The 17,971-nt window shown below is 44.4% G+C and overlaps 1 protein-coding gene and 1 long non-coding RNA gene across 2 annotated transcripts in view; one reads left to right on the top strand and one right to left on the bottom strand.

The window, feature by feature from the left end:
• The window catches only part of LOC309557952 (mpv17-like protein 2), a 26,911-nt gene extending 10,104 nt beyond the window's left edge, over positions 1-16,807 (top strand). The window contains exons 3-5 of the mRNA XM_082260828.1: positions 4,970-5,046; positions 10,918-11,046; positions 16,601-16,807. Of these exons, the coding sequence (XP_082116954.1) occupies positions 4,970-5,046; positions 10,918-11,046; positions 16,601-16,705 (311 nt within the window). The 3' untranslated portion in view covers positions 16,706-16,807. The remainder of the gene's footprint in view (positions 1-4,969; positions 5,047-10,917; positions 11,047-16,600) is intronic.
• LOC309557976 lies at positions 16,714-17,971 on the bottom strand. The gene is made up of 2 exons (XR_014225399.1): positions 17,799-17,971; positions 16,714-16,910 (listed from the first exon to the last, which is right to left on the bottom strand). It is a non-coding gene; the product is annotated as an uncharacterized lncRNA (long non-coding RNA).

Below are 17,971 nucleotides of genomic sequence, written 5' to 3'. Positions count from 1 at the left end.
GTCGACGCTGAGTCCGTCGGTTCGTCTTCCCTACCCTGGGAATGATCCTGGACTCAGTCCAGGCGAAGGTCTTCCTGCCGGAAGACAAACTCAGGACTCTTCAGGAGGAAGTCAGGTCCCTCAGGGACGTTCCACACTCGTCTCTGCGGGCGTGCATGAGATGTCTGGGATTGATGGTCTCGGCCTTCGAAGCAATTCCCTTCGCCCAGTTTCACACGCGGGGTCTCCAGGCGGAGATCCTGTCCAGGTGGGACGGGCGACCTCACTCTCTGGATCTTCAGATCTCGTTGAGCCATCGCACCAGAAGGGATCTTCTGTGGTGGCTCCAGTCCCCGATGGTATCGGGGGGCAAGTCCTTTCGTCCTGTCTCGTGGACGGTGATCACCACGGATGCCAGCCTGTCGGGCTGGGGTGGTGTTCTGGGCGTTCTGTCCGCCCAGGGAACTTGGTCGGAGGGGGAGTCCTCCCTTCCGATCAACATTCTGGAGTTGCGGGCAATAAACCTCTGCCTTCGTCGTTGGACGGACCGGCTGCAGGGCTGTCCGGTTCGGGTGCAGACGGACAATGCCACGGCGGTGGCCTACATCAACCACCAAGGGGGCACCAGGAGTGCCCGAGCGGCTCGGCAAGTGGCCGACATTCTGTCTTGGGCCGAGACTCATGTCCCGGCGATAACGGCAGTTCACATTCCGGGGGTGGAGAACTGGCAGGCGGACTATCTGAGTCGCCAGATCCTGGATCAGGGGGACTGGTCTCTCCACCCGGCTGTCTTCCAGATGTTGTGCGCGAAGTGGGGTCTTCCAGATGTGGACCTGTTCGCGTCTCGTCTCAACAACAAGGTTCGTGGCAAGGACGCGCGACCCTCGGGCAGACGCGTCGGACGCGTTAGTGGTCCCGTGGCATCAGTACGAGCTGATGTATGCCTTTCCACCTATTCAGTTGCTATCCAGGTTCCTTCGCAGGTTGCACTCGGAACGCAGCACGGTGATTCTTGTGGCACCGGACTGGCCTCGCCGGTCCTGGTACGCAGACCTCGTGAATCTGGCGGTCCACCCCCCGTGATGTCTACCTCTTCGAGACGATCTCCTGTCTCAGGGGCCGATATACCATCCTGCTTTACAGTCGCTGGCTTTGACGGCCTGGCTGTTGAGACCGAGGTCCTGAAGGAGAGGGGTATCTCCCCTGAGGTCATTCATACATTGGTCAACGCGAGGAAGTCTTCCTCGGGGAAGGTTTACTACCGAACCTGGAAGGCCTATTTTGCCTGGTGTGAGTCCAGGGGGTTTTCACCCCCGCACGTACTCGGTTTCTCGAGTGTTGTCCTTCCTTCAGGCAGGTGTCGATCAGCGTTTGGCGCTGGCTACGATCAAGGGTCAGGTGTCTGCGCTGGCCGTTCTTTTTCAATGTCCCGTGGCTTCCAACTCTTTGGTTGGCACTTTTGTTCAGGGAGTGCGGCATCTGGTACCTCCTAGGAGGGATCCTCTGCCCCCTTGGGACTTGAATCTCGTTCTATCTGTGTTACAACGTGCTCCTTTTGAACAGATCAGGGAGATCTCGTTGTCTATGTTGTCCAAAAAGGTCGCCTTTTTGGTTGCGATCACTTCGGCTCGCAGAGTGTCGGAGCTGGCGGCTTTGTCCTGCAAGTCTCCATATCTGGTTATTCACTTGGATAAGGTGGTCTTGCGACCTAATCCTTCTTTTCTTCCGAAGCGAGTTTCGGAATTCCATCTCAATGAGGATATTGTCTTGCCTTCGCTGTGCGCGAAGCCTAAACATCCGAAAGAGGTGAGGCTGCATTCTTTGGATGTTGTTCGGGCGATTAGGGTTTACCTTAAATCGACTGAGTCTTTTCGAAAGACGGATTCTTTGTTTGTTCTTCCAGAGGGTCCTCGGAAGGGCATGGCGGCGTCGGCCTCTACCATCGCCAAATGGATCAGGCAGACCATTGAACAGGCATATGTCTTGCAGGGGAAAGTTCCCCCTATGCCTTTGAAGGCGCACTCTACTAGATCTGAGTACGTCTTGGGCCTGTCGTCATGGGGCTTCTGTAGCCCAGGTGTGTAAGGCGGCGTCCTGGTCGACCGTACACACTTTCACAAAATTCTACAAGGTAGATGTTCAGGCATCGGCGGATGCTTCCTTTGGCCGCAAGGTTCTTAGTGCGGCAGTTCCCTAGGGTCCCTTGTTGGGACCCCTGGCTGTTGGGATACGTTTTTTTATCCCCTGGTTATTTGTTTTTCCTGGGTTGTTGCTCCTGTTGAGCAAGTTTTTTTCCTGTTGCCCAGCTGGTTTCCTTCCTTTGGTAAGGTTCCTTTCTTTGATGCGGAGACTGCGTTGCCTTACGGCGCGGATGCGTTTCCCACCCCTCATGTTTGCACTGCTTTGGGACGTCCCCATTGTGACGAATATGAAGAGGCGGCGACTGTCGGAGGACGTAAGAGAAAACGGAATTTTTGTAAAATCTTACCTGTAAAATTCCTTTCTCTGAGTCCTCTGACAGTCGCCGCCCCCGCCCCTCTTTTGGGGTTTGGTTGTATACTCTACTGCTATTCCACTGAAACTGAGATATGGTTGCAGGAAGTAGGAGGGTATTGACTGAGGGGACCACCCCTTGAGGGTGGGATATGTTAAAAGCTTTAATGTTAACATATTCTGTTGCCTAGCTACTCCTTCGGAGCAAAGTCTAATACCCATTGTGACGAATATGAAGAGGCGGCGACTGTCGGAGGACTCAGAGAAAGGAATTTTACAGGTAAGATTTTACAAAAATTCAGTTTTTTATGTCCTCTGATAAAGCCCTGTGTATTATCAACAATCACCACAGGGGGACACACAGGCAGGAAGTAGCTGCAAAGAGGCAACAGAAAATCAGCAGCGCTGGGATACTTCTTTCATCCTTTTCTGTATTTTATTTAAAATGTCACGAAGGTTTTATTTAGATGTGCAGTTGGGTGGTAAAAATGTGCTCTAAAGACATGTTTTTGCCACCCTTAAGCTACAATAGGCAGCAGATGAGGGTATTTTACATGCTGCAGTCATGATGCATTAGCATAAAAAGGAGTTTCCCCTATAACAGGTTTTTAATGTCATTCTTTCTGGCCAGCCCATAACCTTGATGTAATACGTTACATTGGAGTTATTGACTGACCGCTCTGCTGTAAGTGAGAGTTAGGGGGCGCAAATTACTTGCCCTGACAACCCACGCTACCAAAAAAAACTGGCTCCTAACTTTTTTAGCTGGCTCCTAGATTCATAGCAAATTTGTCGAGCCCTGTCCTAAACTTGCACCGTTTAGGAGATATTTAAAGTGCATTCAGCCGATGATGTCATCGGTGCATGCACTCTGAAGAAACAGCTGCCCGTGCCATTTCTTCAGAGCACTGTGCCGTGACTGGCAGCTCCTGCGCGCATGCATGGGAGTGACGTCATGTGGCTCCGGCCACTAATACAGCCGAAGTCCTCAGACCCAGAAGAAAGACTGGTGAAGATGGATGCGGCCGCCAGTGGGGACAACGCAGGCTTAGTTTGCAGTGAAGTGTCATATAATGTGCTAGTATGCGATGCATACTAGCACATTATGCATTTACTTTGTAGGGAATAAAAAAAACGGGAAAAATATGGAAGAGTTTACTTCCTCTTTAAATAACATGAAGCTGCAATAAAAAAAAAAAAAAAAAAAAAAGCCAGAGGACCCTGGCAGCACCATGTGCATGAGCCCAAATTATGAAAGTTTTAGATCTACAACAGCAGCAGATGCCTGCCAGCTAACAGCTATACGGAGGGAGGATTACTGTGCAAGCTTCAAAATCTCCTCTGTTGTTCTACACACAGTGGGATTGGGAACATCTGGCAACTACAACCATAGATGTGTATCATTGTTCCAGCTGTGCATACACGATTAACGCTTAGTATATATTGTATATTATATTATGTATGTTAAGATATACACTATATTGTCAAAAGTATTGGGACACCTGTCTTTACAGTTAGTTAGTTAGGAGTATGAAATTGTCCAAAATATCTTGGTATGCTGACGCCTTAAGATTTCCCTTCACTGGAACGAAGGGGCCAACTCCACACCATAATCCCCCCTCCACCAAATGATTTGGACCAGTGCACAAAGCAAGGTCCATAAAGACATGGATGAGCGAGTTTGGGGTGGAGGAACTTGACTGTCCTGCACAGTCCTGGCCTCAACCCAATAGAACACCTTTGGGATGAATTGGAGCGCAGACTGCAAGCCAGGCCTTCTCATCCAACATTAGTGGCTGATCCCACAAATGTGCTTCTGAATGAATGGGCAAACATTCCCATAGACCCGAACCTTGTGGACGTGCGTGTAAAGGCAGGTATCACAATACTTTTGGTAATATAGTAGTGTGTGTGTATATGTGTGTGTATATATATATATATATATATATATATATATATATATATATATATATATATATAATATATTCTCCGCTATAACTTTATGACCACCAAGCTTTATGTTGACACTAAAACAGCCTTGACCCAAGGCATGGATGCCACTAGACCTCTGACGGTAATGCTGTGTTATCTGGCACCAAGTTGCCAATAGCAGATCCTCTAAGTCTTGGAAGTTGTTTCCAGCAAATCCCATAGATGCTCGATTGAACTGAGATCTGGAGAATTTGGAGGCCAAGTCAACACCTAAATCTTGTTGTTGCCGCCTTCCTAAAACCATTCTTGAACCATTTTTGCCATGTAGCAGGGCCCATTATCCTGCTGCAAGATGCCACAGCTATCAGGAAATTCTGTTTCCATGGCCAACTTTCACATAGAGCTTAGGGCACTTTTTACTAGTAATCTGTGGTAAATAATAATGAATAGCCCACGGGGTTGTCAAAATATTGTATATGATTTCATGTTTGTTGGAACATAGCTACAAAAAACTTGTTTAAGTAGCTATTTTATGAAAAGCATTTAACTATATTTTCATACACAGGTATGGGTTCCATGGAAGGGCAAAGCTTGAATGAGAGTTTGCTAGAATTCAAAGACAAATTTTGGGAGTTCTATAAGGTAAGAAAATAGAAGGTTATCTGCTTGGTATAGTAATATAATATTTAGCCGATAAGCCTAAGGCTCCATTTACATCTTGGCATCCCAGGCAGAATCGCTGTGATTCTGCCCGCGATCCCGAATCACGGCAAATTGTGGGACGTCCGTGTGATCCCCATCACTTCTAATGGCAACCCAAACGCGTGGCGCAATTTTCCCACGATTGTCGCCCGACGAATTGTGGTAAAATCGCAGAAACAGAATCGCAGGGCGCCTGTCCCCCAAAAAGTTTTCTGCCCATGATCCGGGACGCCAAGATGTGAACGGAGCCTTAAGCCCAGATAAGGCTAATTCTTCCTTGGCCTCTTCACCCTGGCACTTCCCTGTCCTTTAGGAGGTTTAGGATGCCGGGAGGCAGGGTGTTGAAGATCATGTGACTGCGGTGATTGGCTGTCATAGTGGTCACGGGATCTGAAAACTCGATCGGGAGCTTCCGATTAGGTGCCGGTAACTATGCCAGGAGCGTGCAGGGCGCACATTTTTGGCACAGCGGTATTGACCGTATTTCACACAATAATGCAGCCTCTCGGCGCCCAGGCACAGAGAGGCCACGTATTTGGCCAGCACCAAGGGGTTAAAATAAAAAAGAAAAGCCACTTTTTACCAGGGATGAGACCAGAGTCGAGTGGCCACCAAGCCAGCCGTTTTATTCAGACAAAACCCTTATGTCTGTATGTTAATGTTATGTAGGAACACAACTTCTTGTAGCAGGCTGGTTCAGAAACCCTTGTATCTGCTACAATCCCCCTATGCTATATGGCAGGGATTCCCAAACTGTGGCCCTCAAGTTGTTCAGGAACTACAATTCCCATCATGCCTAGTCATGTATGTGAATGTCAGAGTTTTACAATGCCTCGTGGGATGTGTAGTTCTGCTACATCTGCAGAGCCGTAATTTGGGAATCCCTGCTGTATGGTAATGGTTGCAGCAGAATGGTCTCCCAGACTCTAGCTTCATCAAGAGTTGTGATCAGCAGCAATTTCATCCATTTTCCAAAGAATGTAACTGCAACCTCTGCCGCACATACTGCCATCCTCTGCTACTGTGTGCTTTCTGCTGCCCGCTGTCTCTGCCATCTCTGCACAGTACTGAGCACGTCCACATTCATTCAGGCACTGAAGGAGATTGGTAGAGATGAGAAGCATGTTTACTAATTTCTGTTAGCTTGTGAATGAATAAGGAAGCATTCAGTACTAAGCACTTCCATTTTGAGTGTTGGTTAGCGTGGTTGTCAAGGGAGAAGGAAACTAAAGACTCTGCCCTTTTTCCCTATCACAAGGGGGGGAACATCCAAATAAGTATTTACACACATAATTTTTAGTGATTTTTCACCACTGTACAAAGGCTTAATTTAACATGTATAAATAAAATGTTGTGTTTTGTGTGCGCTAATATTGATTTTATGTATTTCTAGGAAAAATTATAGTTTTGATAAATATATTTATCAACACTATCAAAGGTTATGCAGTGGGTAAAGAAAAAAATACCTTCCCTTTTTAAAATATCAGCAGCCTGAAATTAAGACAGACCCTGTTTTTTTGTTTTTATCCAGCTGTTTGACTCAGTGCTTATAACATCCAAGTGCCCACTCTTCTTTGCAGAACTGCTCAAATTCAGTTAAATTTGATGGTGACCATTTGTGGACGGCTATCTTTAAGTCATTCCTCAGATTTTCAATGGGGTTTAAGTCTGGACTCTGACTAAGCCATACAAGGACTTTCAACCACTGTGTGGTAATTTTTTCTGTGTGCTTTGGGTCATTGTTTTGTTGGAAGGTAAACATTCTTCCCAATGACAACTTTCTGGCAGAGGGCAGCAGATTTTCCTCAAGAATTTAAAAAGTATTTTGCCCCATCCGTTTTTCCTTCTATCCCGATAAGTGCTCCAGTCCTTGCTGCAGAGAAACACCCCCATAACCGGATATTACTACTTCCATGCTTTACAGTAGGAATAGTGTTATTTGGATTTCCGCCAGACATATCGTTTGGTTTTGAGGCCAAATAATTTCATTTTAGTCTCATCTGACCATAATGCCTTTTTCCATGTGGCCTCAGAATCATCAAGATGCGCTTTGGAAAAGCTCAGTCGTGACTGCATGTGGCCTTTCTTGAGGAGTGGCTTTTTCTTGCAACCCTCCCATAAAAAGCCACATTTGCGGAGAATTTGTGATATTGTCTAACGCACACAATGACCACTCTTTGTCATAAATTCCTGCAACTGCTTCAGAGTTGCTGTAGGCCTTTTAGTAGCCTCTCTGACCAGTTTCCTCCTGGCTCTTGTATCCATTACTTTAGTAATGAAAACAATATAATTAGTAGTAATCAGCATGGATTTATGAAAAATCGTTCTTGCCAAACCAATCTATTAACCTTCTACGATGAAGTGAGCTGCCATCTAGATAAAGGTAAGCCAGTGGATGTGGTGTATCTGGACTTTGCAAAGGCCTTTGACACCGTTCCCCACAAACGCTTACTGTACAAACTAAGGAAGATAGGTATGGACCATAAGGTGAGTACCTGGATAGAGAACTGGCTCCAGGGGAGAGTCCAGAGGGTGGTGATTAATGGGGAGTACTCGGATTGGGCGGGGGTGGAAAGTGGGGTCCCCCAGGGTTCTGTCCTGGGGCCAATCCTGTTTAATTTATTCATAAATGATCTAGAGGAGGGGATATCTAGTACAATCTCAGTATTTGCGGACGATACTAAACTAAGCATGCCAATATCTTCTATACAGGATGTGGAAACCTTACAAGCGGACCTAAACAAAATAACGGGGTGGGCAACTACATGGCAGATGAGGTTTAATGTTGATAAATGTAAAGTAATGTACTTGGGGGCCAGAAACCAGAAAGCAAGCTACTCACTAGGGGGGGAACCTCTGGGGGAGTCTAGGATGGAAAAAGACTTGGGGGTACTGGTAGACAACAGGCTTGGCAGTGGCATGCAATGCCAAGCAGCTGCAAGCAAAGCCAACAGAATATTGGGATGTATAAAAAAGGGGATTCACTCCAGAAATAAAGAGATTATTCTCCCGCTCTACAAGACTCTGGTCCGGCCACATCTGGAGTATGCTGTCCAGTTCTGGGCACCGGTCCTCAGGAAGGATGTGCTGGAATTGGAAAGAGTCCAGAGAAGGGCAACAAAAATAATTAGGGGAATGGAGGACATCAGCTATGAGGAAAGACTACAAGCCCTGAACTTATTATCTCTGGAGAAGAGACGATTGAGGGGGGATATGATATCAATGTACAAATACTGTACTGGCGACCCTAGCATAAGGAACAAACTATTCAGAGTAAGGAAATACAACAAGACACATGGCCACTCACTAAAACTAGAGGAAAGGCGGTTTAACCTTAAAATGCGTAAGGGGTTCTTCACTGTAAGGGCGGTAAGGATGTGGAATTCTCTTCCACAAGCAGTTGTATCAGCAGGGAGCATTGATAGTTTCAAAAAACTATTAGATGGGCACCTTAAAGACCACAACATACAGGGGTATACAATGTACGGTTAAAAGCAAACACACACACACATCATAGGTTGAACTGGATGGACTGATGTCTTTTTTCAACCTCACTAACTATGTAACTATGTAACATTGTGGAGTGACATCCTGCTCCAGGGAGTGTTGTACTAAATACCTTACACTTCTTAATAATTTTACTGGATTTCTAGGCATTACTAAAGCCTTTGACATTTTTATGTATCCATATCTTTTTTTTTTTTTTTTTGTTCAATACATTTTTATTGAAAGAAAGATGGTTACATAGCATTTAAACATGAATACCCTAATAGAAGAAAGGTGGAACATTATGGCACATAACATAGGAAGAAGAAAAAAAAATATCCATAATGGTAGAGAACTTTAACATCTTGTATGGTCATCTACATTTTGTATCATCAAATGAGCATTCCGGCCTTTAGGGCTCGGACCGTGTAACTGAGCATGGTCATACATGTCACCTATCTAAGATTCAAAGAAAGAGAAAAGGGAGAAAAAGAATGGAAGATAAGAGGGAGGGGAGGGGGAAGTGAGAGGCACCTGACTCCTGAGGCTCTACACATGTCTAGAAACAGAGAGAAGATAACCATTAGGAAGTTAAGACCGAAGGGAGGCATATTCGGGGGAATATTTAAAGGAAATCCACCATGTTGTAAACGCTCTGTCAGCTTAATTTCTGTATTCCAGGGTCAGATCTTCCATATGGAAAAGGTGGTCCACAGTGTGGAGCCACAGGGATATGGGGGGGATGGTTGGACTTTTCCAGAATCTAGGGATCAGGGATTTGGTGGCGTTGAGTAGGTGTGGAGTGATGGAGCAACTATAGGAATCTGCTGGAATCTCCGTGCAATGGAAGAGAACTACCCAGGGATCGCTGGAGATAGGAAATCCCTGAATAGCTTCTGAAATCCTCAAAACAGCAGACCAGTAGGGTTTGATTAGTGGGCACCACCACCATGTGTGGGCATGGGTGGCCAATCCGCCACAGCCTCTCCAGCATGTATCCATATCTTGACTCGTGCCTGTCCACAACTTTATCCCGGGGATCTTTTGACAGTGCCTTGCCACCCATAGTCGACTGATTGCTTCAGTTGCACTACTGGGACTAAAATGCTCCAGGAAATGCTGAGCTAATCAAAACGACCACAGCTGATTAAAGTTGAAAGTCAAATGGCTTTGTGCGCCATTGAGGTGGTGATTAGCTACACCTGATTGAGTGTACAAGTCATTTTTAGGAGGGAGGTAATCCTTTTCCAACTCTGATTCTGTCTTTTGATTTGATTGTGTTTTTTTTTGGTGTTAAATCTATTACTTGGCTGTTATAAGTTGCACTAAGTAAATAGAGCTGGATAAAACCAAAACTGTGTCTTCATTTTAGGCTGCAAAGTAACAAAATGTGATTAAAGATGGGTGATTCTTTTCTATGCCCACTGTACAAAATCTGTACCACCATTTGCATTCTACCAGTCCCCTGCTTTCAGAAAATGTATGATTTGGGAGGCGAACAATCGGCCATTCTGGTGTTGGCCTACAAAAATGTTAATGCCTACACGACAGATTCTTTTCGGCCGAAAGTGCGCTGTCAGAAGCATCATACTAACAAGCCTACAATCGGCCGATCGGTCGGCCGAATATTTACGGCCGACAATCGATACGTGTGTACGGGGCTTAAAGCCCCGTACACACGTACTGATTGTTGGCAGTAAATATTTGGCCGACGACCGATCGGCCGTTTGTAGGCTTGTTAGTATGATGCTTCCGACAGCCGACAGCGCATTTTCGGCCGAACAGAATCTGTCGTGCAGGCATTAAAATTTTTGTTGGCCAACACCAGAATGGCCGATTGTTCGCCAGTCAGTACAGATTTCGGCCGACAATCAGCAGATTTGCAAGACTGGGCATGCTCGGAAAAGAAAAAAGACAAGGAAAGTTAACCATCACATGACATCACTTCTGCAGTCGGCTGTTGTTGGCCGACAAAATTTGTGTGCAGTCTTTTGCAGTTTTCAACAGACACGACAGCCCTGGACAAAAGACGGCCGATCGTTCGGCCGACGATTAGTACGTGTGTACGGGGCTTAACTCTCTAATAGCTGTAATAAAAAAAAACGATAAAGCATAAAAATGTAAAAAATAGTCTGGCCGCCAGAGGGGGAAAAATGGAGAGCAGGGCCTGGCAGGGAAATGATTATTTGTGTAAACTACAAATACAGTTTTCCTGCTAGTAAATGTTTTCCATTAAATCTTTGCTTTGACATTTGTTCCTAAACACCATGTTAATTACCATGTACATATAAATGTATTCACTTTATACTTCTGTTTTTCTTATAGGCTGATTGGACTGTGTGGCCAGCTGCGCAAATGATTAACTTCTACTTCCTATCGCCAAGATTTCGTGTCATTTATGTCAATGTGATCACAGTAGGATGGGACACATACCTTTCTTACCTTAAACACAGGGTGAGTCTTCTAAATTAACTATAACCACATAAAGTGTTCTGTTCCAAATACTGGCCATTCATGTTTTCATTTTTCCTGCAACTTTGCTTTCTGTCAGCTTTCAACCACAGCCATTGTTTCAGTCCTTTCCCAGCTACCCAAATCATCAGACTGTGGAAAAATGTTGCATTTTAATTTGGAAATCAAGGTCCCAGAGTCTGGAGAGGCACAGAATCCAAGTTGCATGAGGTCCTGTGTGAAGTGTCAACAGTCAGTGATGATTTGGGGAGCCATTTCATCTGCTGGTGTTGGTCCACTGTGTTTTGTCTAGTCCAAAGTCAGCGCAGCCCTCTACCAGGAAATTCTAGAGCACTTAATGTTTCCCTCTGCTGACCAGCTTTTTGGAGATGCAGATTTCATTTTCCAGCAGGACTAGCACCTGCCCACACTGCCAAAAGTACCAATACCTGGTTTATTGATCATGGTATTACTGTGCTTGATTTGCCGGCAAACTCGCTTGACCCCATAGAGAATCTGTGGAGTATTGTCTAGATGAAAATTAGACCGCACAATGAAGATGAGCTGAAAGCCGCTATCAAAGCAACCCAGGCTTCCAGAACACCTCAGCATTGCCACAGGCTGATTGCCTCCATGCCACGCGTGATTGATGCAGTAATTCATGCAAAAGGAGCCCCGACCAAGTATTGAGTGCTTACTATACTGTATATGGACATACTTTTCAGTAAGCCAACGTTTGTGTTAAAAATCCTTTTTTTTAATTTGGTCTTATGTAATATTCTAATTTTCTGAGATGCTGAATTTTGGCTTTTCACTAGCTGTAAGCCATAATCCTCAACATGTAAAGAAATGCTTGAAATATATTAGGGATGCACCGAAATGAAAATTCTAGGCCGAAACCAAAAATGCAGGAAGCCCTTTGCCTGAAAACCGAAACCGAAAATGACTTTTTCCCCAAAATAATTTTAAAATAGATAGAAGAGGGGCATACACCAAAAACAGGCAGCGACGTACACCTGTAGCTGCCACCCTGTGACAGTATATGTACTGTGACGGGTTGGCAAGAGGTTAATTTAATTACCAATGGTATTTGTATTATGCAGCATGAGGGGGTTAATGTATTGCCACCGCTGGTCACTGATGCATTAGTGACCGACCAGTGGCAGTTAATTAACCCCTTTGTGCTGCATTAGTGCAACCAGTATCAGTGTTAATTAACACTGGTTGCACTAACACTGATACTGGTTGCACTAATGCAGCACAAAGGGGTTAATTAACTGCCACTGGTCGGTCACTAATGCATCAGTGACCAGCAGTGGCAATACATTAACCCCCTCATGCTGCATAATACTAATACCAATAGTAAGCTCGCCTCAGCTTCCCCCCCCTGCCTCCAGCGTCCCTCTCGGCAGTACACCCTCCCCCCCCCCCCCCTGCCTCAGCGTCCCTCCCCATCCCAAGGATGCAATCTCCTTACTCTCTCTCTGTCCTTCCTTTCAAAAGACGCGCCTCTGGCCGGCGGCCCGCCTCCCGGTGATGTCACTACTACTACGATGTGCATGAATGAACTAACACACCGGGCGGGCGAGCGGCCGCTAATAGCTATAACTATGTGAGCGCTTCACTTCCCTGTCAGAGGAGATACCCGCCTGATAGGGAAGTGAAGCGCTCACATAGTTATAGCTATTAGCGGCCGCTCGCCCGCCCGGTGTGTTAGTTCATTCATGCACAGATCGTAGTAGTGGTGACATCACCGGGAGGTGGGTCTTTTGAAACCTGCGCCCGGGGCGGCCATCTTTAACCACTTTACCACCGGAGGATTTTGCTGTCTTCCGTCCAGGCCACTTTTTGCGATTCGGCGCTGTGCGATTTTTAACTGACAATTGTGCGGTCGTGCGACGCCGTACCCAAACGAAATTTACGTCCTTTTTTTTCCCACAAACAGAGCTTTCTTTTGGTGGTATTTGATCACCTGTGCGATTTTTACTTTTTGCGCTATAAACAAAAAAGAGCGTTTATTTTGAAAAAATAACAATATTTTTAACTTTTTTTTTATATGAAATTCCCCCCCAAAAAAAATGTAAAAATCTAATTTTTTTTTAAATTTTTGGCCAATTTGTTTTCTGCTACCTATGTTTGGTAAAAAAAATCGCAATAAGCGTATTTTGATTGGTTTGCGCAAAAGTTATTGCGTTTACTAACTAAGGGAAAGATTTCTGTCATTTTTGGTGTTTTTTTTTTTTTAACGCGTAATGGCGGTGATCTGCGATTTTTTTTTTTTTTTTTTATTTTATTTTTTTTTTTTGCGGGACTGCGACATTGCGGCCGACAGATCGGACCCTTGACTGACATTTTTGACACTTTTGAGGGTACCAGTGACATTACTGCAGTAATCAGTGCTATATATATATGCACTGTTACTGTAAAAATGACACTGGCAGTGAAGGGGTTAATTTTATTGGAGAGGGAGGGGTTAATGTATGCCTGGTGCTTACTGACGTGTGGGGGGGGAGGTGACTTTGTGAGACAGGGACAGATCGGATGTCCAGCTATGCTGAACACTCCAATCTGTCAGTCCCTGTCACTTAGGATCTCCTCACTCGATTCCCCGACGATCAGGGCAGAGCAGCGGCGATTGCCGCTGCTCCTCCCCTGGCCCGACTCCCGCTGTGAATGAAAACAGCGGGAGCGAGCCTCCGGCGGCGCACGAGCGCCGCCTACAGGGGGAGGAGTCCAGCGACGTAGGTCTACGTCGCTGGACGGCATCGTGCCACTTTGCCGCAGTACGCTCAATGTGAGCGGTGGGCAAGTGGTTAATATCGGCATCTTTAACCCATTTTTGGCCGAAATGGAATAAGCCCATTTTCGGCCGAAAATTTCGGTGCATCACTAAAAATATATCACTCTGTGTATAGCGCATCTGCGTAAAATAGGAGTTTCACTTTTTGAATTGAATTACTGAAATTAACTTATTGATGATTTTCTAATTTTATGAAATGCACCTGTAATAGGGGGTGGACACTGGTTACTTACTCAAAACAAGCTTGTACATGTGGGAGAGGAGATGTCCAGAATCTGGGAGTTTCACAGTGCTTCAAATGGGGATCGTGAGTCTTGCGGTCGCAGGTCGGGCCCTAGCTTATTAAAAAAGTCTGCTAGCTGGTGATATCTCCAGTCTGCCAAGGGGAATGTTCTGTAAAGGGATTGAAGGACATTGAGTGGTGGTAATTTACCCCGAGGATCAAATTTTATGCAGCAGGTCTGTCTCCCAGGAACAGAAAAAAACGGGCATCTTCACCCAGCTAAAACCATTTAAATCCCCCTAGAGGTGCCAAAGGAGACAGTGAAGAAGCAAATTGGCCCTTCCTCTTCAGGCTGTGTTAATAAAATGTATTTCTAGCTGTAGTACATATGCTACAATATACTGTATATGCCTCTCTGGCATCTATACAACGATTGCATCAGCCTATTCACACTGTATTGTGTCTCTGTGCACAAGTTTGTTGTCTGTCCATACAGCACTGATTAGTTGCTTGTTTGTTTTATAGATAAATCTGGAAGGGGCTATTTTTTTGCTTAAAAAAAAAAAATGTTTTATTTATATGTGAACTTTTGTTTTATTTATATGTGAACTTTTGTTAATCTGTCGGAAATCCAGTGTGCTCCTGATGGAATTGACAGCACAGTGTGCCTTTGGTGTACTGAAATCCCAACCAGCTCTTTCTGCCTCCTGGACTTGCAGTACTCTGCTTCTGCCCAACACTTTGTCCCCATTTGTTTTTTTTTTTTTTCCCCAGCAAAATAATCCTGCCCCATCATCTCTTATATTTTACCATAAAATTGGGAATGGTATTGTTCACACTTAAATTAGCTAAAAAAAAAAAAAAAAAAAAAAAATGTGCGTTTTTAAAAACTGCTGTATTTTTTCCACATTTTTGTTTTGTTATGTTATAGCCTTATTGCAAAATGAATTGGATTTTCCTCAATTCTACAAACAATACCCCGTAATGACCATGTGAAAGGAGTTTGTTTGAAATCTTTGCAAACTTATTACATAAGTATTCAGAGCCTTTGCTCAATACTTTTGTTGAAGCACCAATTACAGCCTCAAGTCTTTTTGAGTATGATGCTACAAGCTTGGCACAACTATTTTTTTTTTCCAGTTTCTCCCATTCTTCTTTGCAGGACCTCTCAAACTCTATCAGATTGGAGCACAGCCATTTTCACATGTCTACAGAGATATTTAATCAAGTCTGGACTCTGCCTGGGCCACTCAAGGACATTCACAGAGATGTCCTATAGCCACTCTTTTGTTATCTTGGCTGTATGCTTAGGGTCGTTGTCCTTTTTGGCAGATGAACCTTTGCCCCAGTCTGAGGTTTGGAGCGTTCTGGAGTAGGTTTTTATCAAGGTTGTCTCTGTGCATTGCTGCCTTCATCTTTCCCTCGATCCTGACTAGTCTCCAAGTTCCTGCCGCTAAGCCCCCCCTCCCACAGCATGTTGCTGTGGTGACTGGTTTCCTCCAGACATAACGCTTGCCATTCAGGCCAAAGAGTTCAATCTTTGTTTCATCAGACCAGATAATTTTGTTTCTCATGGTCTGAGAGTCCTTCAGGTGCCTTTTGACAAACCCCAGGAGGGCTGTCATGTGCCTTTTTACTGAGGAGTGGCTTCCGTTTGGCCACTCTACCGTACAGGCCTGACTGGTGGAGTGCTGCAGAGATGGTGGTTCTTCTGGAAGGTTCTCCTTTCCACAGAGAAACGCTGGAGCTCTGTCAGAGTGACCATTGGGTTTTTGGTCCCCTCCCTGACTAAGGCCCTTCTCCCCCAATTGCTCAGTTTGGCCAGGCGGTCCGCCTTGAAAAGAGTCCTGGTGGTTCCAAACTTCTTCCGTTTACATATAATGTCACTGTGCTCATTGGGACCTTCAATGCTGCATACATATTTCTGTACCCCTTTCCCAGATTGGTGTCTAAATACAGTCCTGTCTCGGAGGTCTACAGACAATTCCTTGAATTTCGTGGCTTGGTTGGTGCTCTGATGTACAGAGTTAACTTTGGGACCTTGTATAGACAGGTGTGTGCCTTTCCAAATCACCTGTGGTAAATTCAGTTGATTGGGCATGGACTCCAATCAAGTTATAGAAACATATCAAGGATGATAACAGAATGCACATGAGCTTAATTTAGAATGTAATTGCAAAGGCTGTGAATACTTTGTGTGTGTGTGTTTTATTTAAAAAAAAAAAAAAAATATTGCAAAGATTTCAAACAAACTTCTTTTGTGTCATTATGGGATAGTGTTTGTAGAATTTTGAGGAAAATAATTGATTTAATCCATTTTGGAATAAGGCTGTAGCATATGGAAAAAGTGAAGCGCTGTGAATACTTTCTGGATGCACTGTAGGACCTCTGCTTTAAAATATAGAGCTATCTCTCTGTTTAAAAATTGAGATACAAATCTATTTCATTTTAAATCTGTAACATATTAAACATTCCAAGAAGTACATTTTTTTATTTTTGTGTTTTTTTTTTTTTGTCTTTTTTTCCTCATGCAGCCTGAAGAATCTGCTGAAGAACCAAAGAGGCAAATTCCAGAAGAATGTGTGCCTGCCACCACGATGTCCACTCAGTTGCCAAAAACTCTAGATAAAAATGTCTAAGGGGAAAGTTGTCCTATCAATCTGCCTTGTGCATAGGTCTGACATAAAATGTATATCTATATCTTTGTTGCCATAGCAGCACCCAACTGCCATTTTTTTTCTTGCAAAGTAAAATGAAGCATGTGATTGGTTGATTTTAAAATGCCAACACGTTTTGCCATTTCTATTTTATATCTAAGCTCTCAAAGGTGTCCTTTAACCACTTCTGGACCAGAAGGTTTTACCCCCTTAATGACCTTTTTTTTTTTTTTTTTTGCAATACGGCACTGCGTTACTTTAACTGACAATTGCGACGCTGTACCCAAATAAATTATGTCCTTTTTTTTCCCCACAAATAGAGCTTTCTTTTGGTGGTATTTGATCCTCCTGTGATTTTTATTTTTTGCACTATAAACAAAAAAAGAGCGACCATTCTGGAAAAAAACAAAACCTTTTTTTTTTTTTTTTTTTTCTGCTATATAACATTCCCAATTAAAAAAACATTAACAATCAATCCCAATAAGTGTATATTAAATGGTTTGCACAAAAGTTTTCCTTTTTCCAAGTAATGGTGGCGATCAGCGTTTTTTAGCAGGACCGCGACATTGCAAGGGACAGTTTGGACACCTGACATCTTTTGACACTTTTGGGGGGACCAGTGACATTACTACAGTAATCAGTGCTAAAACTTTGCACTGTTACCGTACTAATGACACCGGCAGAGAAGGGGATAAAACCAGGGGTGATCAAAGGGTTAAATGTGTCCCTAGGGGATGCTTTCTAAATGTGTGGGGGATGGGCTTGCTGAATAAACACAGAAAGCTGTGTTCCTAATTAAGAGGAACACAGGATCCTTGTGTTGATTACTGACAGAACATTAGTCTGTGTGTTTACAACGGCAGACCACCGTTCTGTCTCCACAGGGAGCGATCGTGGGTGCCCGGTGGACATCGCAGCAGCCGGACCCGCTAATTGGCTCCCCCTGTTGCCAATCAGTGTATGCGTGCCCCAACTAGCGGTCCCACGAAGCGACGTACAGGTACATCGTTTTGTGGGACAAAGCCAACCTGCTGCCGTAAAACTACGGCAGCTGGTTGGCAAGCGGTTAAAATACAGGTGTTAACTACTATGCTGTCAAAATTATGTTGCTGTATATTTCTGAATTTGAGAAAGTGGCTGCTATTCTTGTGTACTTATATGTAAAATTCACGGGATGCTAAATACTTATGTTTTATAATTGGTGCTTATTTTTTTTTATATTTTTTGTAAATTATGTACATAATTAAA

Source organism: Pelophylax lessonae (assembly GCF_965119305.1).
Source record: "Pelophylax lessonae genome assembly, chromosome: 1".
Taxonomy (NCBI): Eukaryota; Metazoa; Chordata; class Amphibia; order Anura; family Ranidae; genus Pelophylax; species Pelophylax lessonae.
This window is presented reverse-complemented; position numbering and strand designations above follow the sequence as displayed.